Source organism: Chenopodium quinoa, unplaced genomic scaffold, assembly GCF_001683475.1.
Source record: "Chenopodium quinoa cultivar QQ74 unplaced genomic scaffold, ASM168347v1, whole genome shotgun sequence".
NCBI lineage: Eukaryota > Viridiplantae > Streptophyta > Magnoliopsida > Caryophyllales > Amaranthaceae > Chenopodium > Chenopodium quinoa.
Window position 1 is genome coordinate 1,365,184 of NW_018742879.1, and position 11,127 is coordinate 1,376,310.

An 11,127-nucleotide genomic window follows, 5' to 3' on the forward strand; every position below is an offset into this window, starting at 1 on the left:
TATTATATGCATAGATTATTAGAAAAGGTATAACTTCGTCAAATGTTTTTGAAACAAATAAAAAGAAGGGGAGTTAGTGAAATAGAAAATCCTCGACTATTTACATTGAAAACAAATTAAAGGTTTATTTTTTCATTAAATGAAATTTTGAGTGAATTTTATTTATTCTCCATATCAAGGTGAGTATTTACTTTACCTTACCCAAAAACCAAAAATATATATATAAAAAATATTAAGCGACAAATCACCTTAAGAAAAGAGTAATTTGAAAAGAATGTTAATTATAAGTACTTCATATTGGTAATTGCTGGGTATTAAAAAACATATCAAAAAGTAATAATCCACCATAAAAAGAGTAATTTTTGTTAAATATTGTTATGTACTTCAGTAGTTCATCCAATTTTTTATGTTCTACACTACGACACAATTTGATATACTCCATACTATTTTAGAATTTTTGAATGAATGAAGATAAGATAAAGTCAAAGTAATTTAAGGAATAAAATCAAAACATATCAAAAAGTAATAATCCACTATAAAAAGAGTAATTTTTGTTAAATATTGTTATGTACTTCAGTAGTTCATCCAATTTTTTATGTTCTACACTACGACACAATTTGATATACTCCATACTATTTTAGAATTTTTGAATGAATGAACATAAGATAAAGTCAAAGTAATTTAAGGAATAAAATCAATATAAACAAATTTTTTAAGGGGAAAATAGAAGAAATCAATTTTCATCAAAAAAATTTGGACCATTTCTCGATTTGTGCGTGTCATCCTTGCGCAGGGGCCATGCTAATCTTCTCTGTATCGTTCCAATTTTATCAGATGTCCCCGAAGGGACAAACTATAGGTGAAGGTTGAGCATAATAAAGAGGTAAGCTCTCTCCTAAAGTTTCGATGTGGGACTCAAAGTTGTTCAGTTGACTCAAGTCAATATCACGCATTCAGTAATCTGCTGACAAACATGAAAGAAAGATAAAATACTTTTGGTCTATAATCTATTGATAATCCATGAAAAAACATTCAGCTGTAAATAAGGAACAGCTAAATTTAACAATCACAGATCAAACCAGCCTGGAACAATATACAACTTTCTGCACTTCAAAACTTATAAAGTTTAATGACTAAATTTGAACGGTAGTTCAGCAAGAAGTTACCAGAAACTCCAGGCTTTTGAAACAGCTAAAGATCTATCGATTTTTTCAACAGTCAAACTAATAACAGGATCGACCGGGCCTGTTTTGAGGAAAGTGAAGTAAGATTTCAGGTAGTGATCGGCTTCAAGAACATTTCAACATGATTCGATTGCTTTAATTGCATGCTCAACAGAGAAAACTTTCATTAAACTAATGTTCCGTATATAAGACTTCAGTAGTTAATATATAAAACTGTAACGCAACATCACTGCACAAATCTTTTGAGTCCAACTATATGCACACTTTCAGTTTATCCAGGCAAAGGAAACCTGGTTAGCATATACAAGTATACAATATTTCATTGAATTAAACTTAAGCAAATATTAGCGCGGCTTCTGCAGTCAAAAGTAGTTTCCTGGTACTGCATTGCTAGATCCTGCCAACGGTCAGCCATCAGGCCCATCGAAGTCATTCCGTGCCTACTGCTTTTTTGCTGGGACAACAAGTTGGTTGCTCCCAAACTGCAAGCAACATCCTCAGTTAGCTTAAAGAACACCATCTTTTGATGAAGACAGTCCAACTCCCGTGTTAAAAACATTTAAGACAAGGACTCTATGCAATTCTCTGCCGACTAAACACAAGTCTACAAGGAATTGCTAAAAATCTTTGTTTTACATTAACAAGAAACGTGGTAAACGAGATTTTGAAGTTTATATACTGAGATTCATCACAAATTTTTGATGTGAGACAGAACATTTATCAGACAACAATCATGAGGCTGTTTGATAACAAGTAACTACATAAGTCTATTGCATTAAAGATGCTTCAATAGACTCAACTCAACAACAGCAACAATAACAATAACAAAAAGAAAACAAAAAATTGTTTTTGTGGTTAAGGTTTTTGTCTTGGTTGGTACACTCTGATTAATTCAGCATACTGAATATAGCATACTGAATATAATAGTCAACCGACCATTTGACAAAGTTCATCGTCTTTGTGTGTGTTTTTTAACGACTGTCCAATTCTTATTGTTTTATTAAAGTAATTGCTTCCCGGTGCCCACTATCCATTGTAAGGGTTTACTGAAGGACTTGCAGCCACCAGACAGATTATGGAAGGGAAAAAAATAGTATTATCTGAACCTATGTAGTGGCTGGGGAATAAAAAATTTTGGACCATATCCAATTTGTGTGTCACCCTTTGTTCCTTACACAGGGTCATGGTTATGTTTTTTGTATCGTCCCAAATTTATTTGAGGTCTCCGGAAAACTTAAGGCTTACTATTCTTAGATAATAATTATACTTTACTTTCAGAAAACTTCAATGTGGGGCTGTTTACTTTAGCCTTGCCAAAACTTTCACTTGTCAACACTGAAACATATTCAACCACATCCAGTCTTTTATAAACAATAACATCCAACAGATCCCTAATTCCTAAGGTCCAAACATTTATTTATCGTATGCAACTCCTGAACTTAAATCTTGAGTTTTACTGACCTCAGGAAAGCAATGCTAAATCACACAATGATTTTCTAAAGATGGTCTAGTGTAACTAACTAAAAGCAATATACTCTGCAGAACTTTATGATTTACAAACCATTCTTAATGCACATCAGCACATGTCATGCTCACTGATAAGTAATTGCAATACCAAATGTAAATTGTGACTTCACAAGAAATTTTAATGCAAACTCAATGTCACAATGTGTGACCATACTCTCAATTGAACCACAAGAAACAGTGATTCATTAAAAAAATGAAAAGGTCGGACTCTTTGGCAAAAAAATAGTTTTCTCTAGAAGAACTTCCTGACCTGTAGTTAACTAGCTAGTCTAAATTTATACTCACAGATCAACAACCGCAATACTTATGTAGATTATGGCTTCAATATCCATTCCAAATGGCAAATGCAATACGCGATTTTACTCAGCTGAGTCATTATAACCAGAAAATCATAACTAAGTTACAGAGTGAAGTTAACCTCTCTGGTAATAGTCGAGTCTCATCTTCTAAACAGCTTGCGATCTCTGGCGCTTATAGTATTGAATGATTGGTTCTTTGACCTATGAAAGTTACAGTTACATCACAGGTCAAAAGTTAGTTGCAACCCTGTAAATACCATTGCTAAGTTTCTTTACTTAGACATTGTAACTTACCGTGCTTGCCTTCCTAGAACGCTTGTCTTGTGATGGCCTGCTGCACATATCAGTCTCATTGCTGTTTCTTGTTTTCCCGTTCAATTTGGATTTACCACTCCCAGGTATGGTACTCTCTCTTGAAGCTGCTGGCTGTTAGGAAATCACATAAGAGTTACAGTTATATTTATTTGAGAGGACATTAATATATACTAGCAGATACTAGAACATTAAAAGTCAAAGAAAGGTGCTTCAGTAACACTAACTCCACTCTTGCTTGTGGGAGTGTATGGACCCTCCCTTGCTTTCGAAATAGACTGATCACTCCTAAGCGAACCATTTTGAAGCATATCAGGTTCAGATCTGATTCTCATGCGTGTGATATCAGATCCAATGGAGTGAAGGACGCCACAAGTTGACACATCAGCCTTTTTGATTCCTGTAAATTACAAGGGAATTAGCATATGGAAAGCTATAGTAGTTAGTTTATGAGTCAGACAAAGATGAGTGTTTCACCAGTTTTCTCGAGTTCAGCATGGTTTGACTTGCTTTGTTGTGCATTTACATCAACATCCTGTTAAACAGATTAGAATCAAGCAATTAGAGCCTTGTCTTGCATAATTTCTTAGTACAGCTGAACTGGAAAATCCAACAGATAATTGCCATCATCACCATAGCTTCAAAATCCAACGTCTTTCTGACTTCACGTAGCTTCTTATCAGCTGCATCTGAATGGATCACACGCTTGCCTGGGATAGAACATAAAAAAAAAAAAAATTATTAAAGCTTATATGAGAAGAAGCATAGGCAAAATTGCAGCTACACAGACCTAGCCTGCGGTTGCTTGTAGCTTCAACATATCCTTCTTGGGCCATTTTGTCAATTAGTTTTCTCACGGTGGATTGGTTGGCATCACCATCAAGTTTGCTTTGAAGCTTGCTGATCGTGATGTAATCCATTGGAAGAGCATGGTATAAGGCCTGCACTCAGAACTAATAAGTCAAGGACACTGTAAACAAAACCAAAAACTGTATAGTATCAGTTCAATTAAATGCCCTTGACAATTGTTTATCTTGCATCTTCCTTTGAGGTAAAGGAAGAAGAAATAAGCTATGTTGCAGCATTAGCAATCATCCCTATCTTTTCTCTAGTCCAGCAAAAATGCTCCAGTGCCAAAAACAGAAAGTTTAAAGGCCGACTCTAAAAAAAGTCTGTCACAACTCACAAAACTATTGAAAGGACCATGTATGTACTGTAAAAAAAAACTACATCTAATATGCAGAAAAAGTGGAAGTGACCTACTAACCTTCATATACAAGAGATCTTCTCCAGAGGCAGGGGCAGATTTCTCCTCATTAACTGGAACTTGATCATCTATCTCTTTTTTGACATCAAATTCATACTCAGATTCCTGAAGTATTGAATGGACATTCAGAACAAAGTACACAGTTGCAGAAGAATGAAATAAGAAATGCAATGAGCAGGAGTGACGAAGTGTAATCCAAATAACCTTTTTTTTGTTGACAGAATATGTATCTTTCCCGGATTTAGCTAAGACACCTTCGAGAACAAGCTTGTCTATGATCTCTGTCATCAAACAAAATTGAGCATATACACGCTGTTATGATGAAAGTTCAAAGGTTGCTTTTGATACTCCTCACTGTCAGGGGATGAAGTAAGACAATTTACCTTCAATCAGCACCTGCAATTAAATAAAGTTCAAAAAAACAAAATTAGGTTATGCAAAAATGCAAGATTAATAGATTGCAAAAGTCTTCTTTGTCTAAAAAATTATTACCACTGAGATGTCAGGGAAATTTGTAAGCACGTCAGTGAATTCCACAGTTTCAAAATTGTTAGAGATGATCCAGTCCTTGACTCGGCTTGATTGTTGTTCATCTTCTGCTGGATCCTGTGTGTCATCTGCAAAGTACCAGAAATTTTCTGTAAAACAAGTAGCATTATCCTTTTGATGCAGTACCCTAAAAATGAGAAGTGCCGTTACCACTTCCTTGAGAAGCCATGGTATCTTCTTGATAAGGTTGCTGCTTGTCTGGAAAGGCAAAGCACAGAACAGAAAGTAACTCAGTATATCTACACAATGTCACTTATGAACTTGCAAGAAGGCCGTTACAGTGCCTAATAAGTTGAGAGAGAAAGTTGGGCAATTACCCACTGGTTGGATGACATACTGATCTTCTTGTGAGGAGCTGACCTGAATGAGATACACAGCGTGTTATAATGAGATAAACAATTTCTTACACAAAACATTGGCACACACACACACTGATAATGCAAATAAGTTACATACCTCACTGCCAGATTCTGAAGTATCATCTCTATGAACAGAATCAACTCCCAAACTCACACTTTCATCATTATTATCATCGTTGTCATCTTCACAAGGATCTAACACACTTTTGACCTGTAAAGATAAATGAATCCCATTATGAATGCAGTAACAAGTGAGAACTGTAACCGCCGGATTCATATAATCTCAGCTTCTATTATTACCTTCAGAGCCAATACAAAGTGCTTGCTATTCACATTTCCAACCTCCATTCTCAGGGGATTTCTATTCCACAAGTTACGAGCATCCTCATCTGTGCAGCCTCTGAAGAATGGTGGTTCATAATCCGCTGGCTGCAATTTCAGTTGATGTAGCACTTTAAGATACACACAATGAATTAATCCAAACATAAGGACAGGTATGTAGCAGGAACAAAGAAAACACATGTACTTCACAGCTCTTGGTTGCCACTGTTAAACTAGGAGTAAATTTTGGGCACACATTTTCTTAAAGTCTGAAGGTGTTTCTCCAAGGAACAAGGTCACTAGGAGTCTGCATTCTGAGGTTTTCCAAATACAGATACATGGCTCCTATGATCATGAACTGAAGAAGCCAGAGTCTTACTATAAACCAACTGCACAAGATTAGGTGTGTTGTGTCAACTTATAGAAAATTGTTATCTTATAGATACTTCTTACCATAAATGACCTTTAGGATTTAACAGCTTTTAATCATACACTCATGATACAGAGTGACAGGCACAGATACAATTAGCACTAATACAACAGGCATGCAAAGACATACCGTCACATCATCAAAGTAGAGGAGCTTCATCAAGATTGTACGCTGAAATGTGAAAAAGAATTATCAATATTTTATTTGATATAAGCAAGACAAACGTGCAAAATTTCATGGTATCCTGTGATTGTTTTGCTGAATTTTTACCTCTTCAGGCATTTTGTCAAGTGTTCTCATAAGTTGAACCAGAGTGCGAATCATTTTGCAAGCTGAACTCCTACAATTATGCTCTCTTCAAATTAGAATTAAATTGCATAAAAGCTGATCTATGTCAGCAGAACTCCATGTCTATAATATCATTAAAAAGTCTAAGAGAAAAGGAGGTTAATAAAGTAGGTTTTACTTCATTTGATTTGGAGTAACTTCATCAGTTGAGTTGCACTTGAAAGATCCTCCCTGCTTTTTGTTTCCAGTACGATTAAAATTCATGCAGACTTCTTGGCTTTGAGCATTTGGGTAGCTAAACGAAACTGCAAGACGTATATATACAATATGATAAAGATGGGCACATTAGTCGAGTTTCAGTAAGTTACAATCATAATGTAAAGAAGACTTGCAGACAAGTAGATTTCATGAATAAGAAACTGAACAAAAAATTTACACATGCTTATTTATTGCAACATAATGACAAATCCCTCTAATCAACCTAATTGACACATTGAAATGCAGTAGTGCTTCTGTGTGTGTGCGTGTGTTTTAGTTGGCAAGTATAGGAGTCTTACATGCATATTCCTCGATTATCGGACCATCTATAGCCTCACAGATGCTGAACAATAGCGTCCTCAGGTACTTATTCTGCAATGCATCATATACGCCTGCAAAAAACACAGCACAACCAAGTTTATCAGCTACACCAGCAAGTAGCAATACAGCCAACACTCACTTAAAAAGTGTACTCGCCTTTCTCCATCCAATCTATCAGTCTGCGGGACTCAGGATCCATTGGCATCAGCTTCTTTATCTTCATCTCTAATGAATAACACAAATTTCCCAAACACACAATCTGCTTAGACTACCATATTTTCATAAACAGACACTAAGGTGAAATCAATAAGAATATTACCTAGAGCAGGAACATTCTTGTCATTGAAATATTTCTCTGGAAATAGGCCTCTTATGTAACTGATGTTGAATATTGCAATCCGAAGCAAATTCCTAGTCTGCAATGAGTCATTTCCACTATTATATGTCCTGATTATATCTCCAAAAATGGACAGCCTACTTATATTTCATCATTTACGTATTTTTTACTTCTTCTCGAGATTCTGAGTTATCGAAAAGTCGTTTATCTACGATCATTGTGATAACATGTGTCACAAAGCAGTACAATATTACAAACAGAATGATGAATCATAGACTTTCCGAATCAAATTTCCTAAAATTATCCAACAATGTAGCAATTCAACTTCCAATAATTTAGCAAGAAAGATTTTCAAAATTTCAAGTAACAGTTCTTTCAGAGTTACAGAAGTGCGTAAACATTAAATTCATACGAATTCAAATTTTCAAACATTTTTCGTACCAAAAATTTCCTCAAATATCTCTATTTCGCAAAACCTTTTCGCCAAATAAACTTCGCAAATCCAATCTAAAATTACCGAAACTAGTCGAATAACAGCCAAATTAACTGATGAATAATCCACCAATAATTCCAGCCGATAACAAAATAAACGCAGGATGAACAGCAATTTGAACATCACAACGAAAATAAAGCCCTAATTCGAGGAAAATAGGCAATTTACAAAAACCTGAAGCTCAAACTATAGCGATCAAACACGAAATTCAAACGATCAAGCTACTGAATGAAGCGTTGCCAAGCGATTTAGCGAAATTCATCTTCGATTGAGTTGAAAATTGAGATTATGAGAGAAATTTTACCAGTAGAAGAGATTCTTGCTCCGTTATCTCAGCTTCCTTCAACTTTTGCGCGACAACCTACATCAAAATGAGAAGCATAAGAGGAACTTAGAATATTCTGGAAAACAGCAATGCTGTGAGAATAACAATGGAGATAAACGGAAAGAGGAGAGAGAAAATCACCATTTTCGCCAAAGTATTGAGCTTGTAGAGAGAGAAACTTGCGCAGTAGAGAGAGAATGAGAGGGAAAGAAGGATTTTCGGTTTGATGATTCGAAAATTTGAATTTGGAAAATGAGAGTAAGAGTTGAAAATAGGTGAAAACGGTGTATATAAAGACCGCGAAGTTTTGCCTCCGCTGTGCTATGATTCAATTGGGAGTATTAATTTTTGGGTATTATTCCCTCCGTTTTTAAATATTTGCTCCACTTTTTATTTTCGGCGTTTTTTAAACACTTGTTCCATTTTCTTATTTGAAAAGTTTTTACAATATTTAATTTATTTCTCTCAACTAGTAAACTCAACATAAATCATATTTTTATTAATTTCATATTCTCTCTCCTCGTATTCTCTCCAGTCTCCACTACTTTTGCTTTTTACAATTTTTTAATCTTCTATCTACCCCACTACCTTTATATTTTATTACTTTTTTCAATTTCTCCTAAAAATCCACGCATGGAGAATTAGAGCAAGTATTTAAAAACGGTGGGAGTATTACATACCGAGTATACATTAATACATATGTATATTGTATACTAGTTTAGGGTGTGTTCTATTCACCTAATTTTTACTTATCTGAATTTATCTGATCTTATCCGAACTTATTTTAACTTATCTAAACTTATCTTAATTTATTAAGCCTTATTAGAACTTATTTAAGTTATAAATTGAACTTGGGTAGCCCTGATTAACCCTTATCACAACTTATCTGCACTTATTTTTCCTGAACTTATTTTATTTGAACTTATTAACCCTTATCTGAACTTATTTTTCCTAAAATAAGTGGAAATAAGGTGAACAGAACAGGGCCTTAGTCTCGTGTCATGCACGGTATTTTTCAATAATTATTATTAAACTATTATTATAATTAATCTAATATCATATCATATCACTAATATATAAAGTCGGTCTCGCAGCCAAGCCACGAGATATTGACACTTGGCATTCTAGTTTTTCGCCAAGTGTCGAGCCACGTAGGCGACAATAGGTATTATTGTGATACATAGGATGCTAATTGAATTTAGGATAGATTTTTTTAGAATAAAAATGTTGTATTGTGTTTTATTATCAATATACTTCTAATATTTCATATATATAAAAAATTAATTATAACTTTTAATAAATATGTTATAACTCATTACTATTTCCATCATAAAATTCGTTTTGAAAATTTCTTTAAAATGAGATCCATTTATAATATATTTCAATAAAAAAAGTAAAAAATCAGTAAAAATAAGTTTCAATCAGAAAAAATAATTTTAGTTTGGTAAAAATACTTTCAGTTCATTTGAAATAATTTAAGTGCAATAAAAAAAATATCAAATAATAATAGCATAGATATCTATTTACGAATAAAACTACAAAAAATACACTATTATATAAAAAGGGTTATATGATCGCGTTTAACATTCAAGCTAAAAAGTTTAGGACAGTCCAAACATCGCCCGGGTACAAAACTAGTATATATATGAAGGAAAGTTTTTTTCCTAAGTTTTTAGAGCACCACGTAGGATTTTAATTTTTAAAAAATTATTAGAGCGCCACTTAGGATTAATATTTTTAAAATGCTACAATAGAATTTTGCCACGTAAGATTAGTTTTTTTTTTTTTTTAGGCGCTACGTAGGATTATAATTAAAAATCGCCACGTAGGATTAATAATTTTAAAACGCTACAATAGGATTATGTCATGTAAGACTAATTTTAGAGCGTCACATAGGAAAATGTTATATTTTAGCCAATAAAAAAAACTTGCAATTTATTTTAGATCAAAAGTTTTATATTAATTATAAAAATAAAATCAGTGTGTTTTTTGTGTGGCTGGTCATATCGTGTGGTCGGCTGAGACATACCCAAACACTGACCGAGTAATCCTTGACCGTCCGAGTAACCCCTAATCGATTGGGTAACTCTTGACCAACCAAGTAACTCCTGACCAAGTAATCCCGACCAGACGGTGTGACCAGTCACATATGAAACTTTGTAAAATAAAATATTATATTTTTATATTACGAATTTTATGTAAATATGATGAACAAAGTTAATAATTCATTTTATAATATATAACAAGTTTATTAGATAAATATATATTAGTAAAAGATATTATTTGAAAAATAGAAACAAACCATGCATCGCACGGGCTTCATCTAATTTTTTATAAACAAAATAAAATCTAAAAATATAGTTAACAAATTTTGATAAAAAGAAAAGGATTACGAAAGATATGTTAGATATAAAATGATGTAAAAAATAATCAAAGTTATGTTAAGAAACATATATATATATATATATATATATATATATATATATATATATATATATATATATATATATAAAAGGATTACGAAAGATATGTTAGATATATATTGTTTCGGGGTTTTCTGATGTCCTGCGGGAGAGTTACAATTCCGAGACTGGAACCGGACGCCTGTACCTGCAAAATAACGGAGACTCCTGGTGGTGGGAGCTCCGCCTCCAACGGTCAAGTTAGTACTTGATTAAGGAGTAATTAATGCGGAAATTAAAGTGATTGGGTCTCTCTAGGTGAGAGTGTTTAATGTAGGTAATCTGCTTTGTTAGCGAGATCAGTCGGTTATTACTGTGTGTAATTAATGTGTTTTTTTCGTCATCCCCCTTAATGAGGATTAAGGGAGGTATTTATAACCTTGGGAAACGTGCCC

At 33.7% G+C, this 11,127-nt stretch overlaps 1 protein-coding gene across 1 annotated transcript; it reads right to left on the bottom strand.

Annotated features, from left to right (window-relative positions):
• Positions 1-1,302: 1,302 nt before the first annotated feature.
• LOC110726394 (meiosis-specific protein ASY1-like) lies at positions 1,303-8,581 on the bottom strand. The gene is made up of 23 exons (XM_021905867.1): positions 8,412-8,581; positions 8,250-8,306; positions 7,435-7,531; positions 7,272-7,340; positions 7,094-7,186; positions 6,715-6,841; positions 6,519-6,588; positions 6,378-6,419; positions 5,798-5,926; positions 5,595-5,708; positions 5,456-5,498; positions 5,289-5,336; positions 5,082-5,206; positions 4,973-4,985; positions 4,794-4,870; positions 4,590-4,694; positions 4,113-4,263; positions 3,956-4,032; positions 3,800-3,857; positions 3,550-3,722; positions 3,305-3,436; positions 3,130-3,211; positions 1,303-1,666 (listed from the first exon to the last, which is right to left on the bottom strand). Exons 1-22 carry the CDS (start codon positions 8,412-8,414, stop codon positions 3,158-3,160), a joined length of 1,857 nt encoding a protein of 618 aa, XP_021761559.1. The 5' UTR covers positions 8,415-8,581; the 3' UTR covers positions 1,303-1,666; positions 3,130-3,157.
• Positions 8,582-11,127: the final 2,546 nt, after the last annotated feature.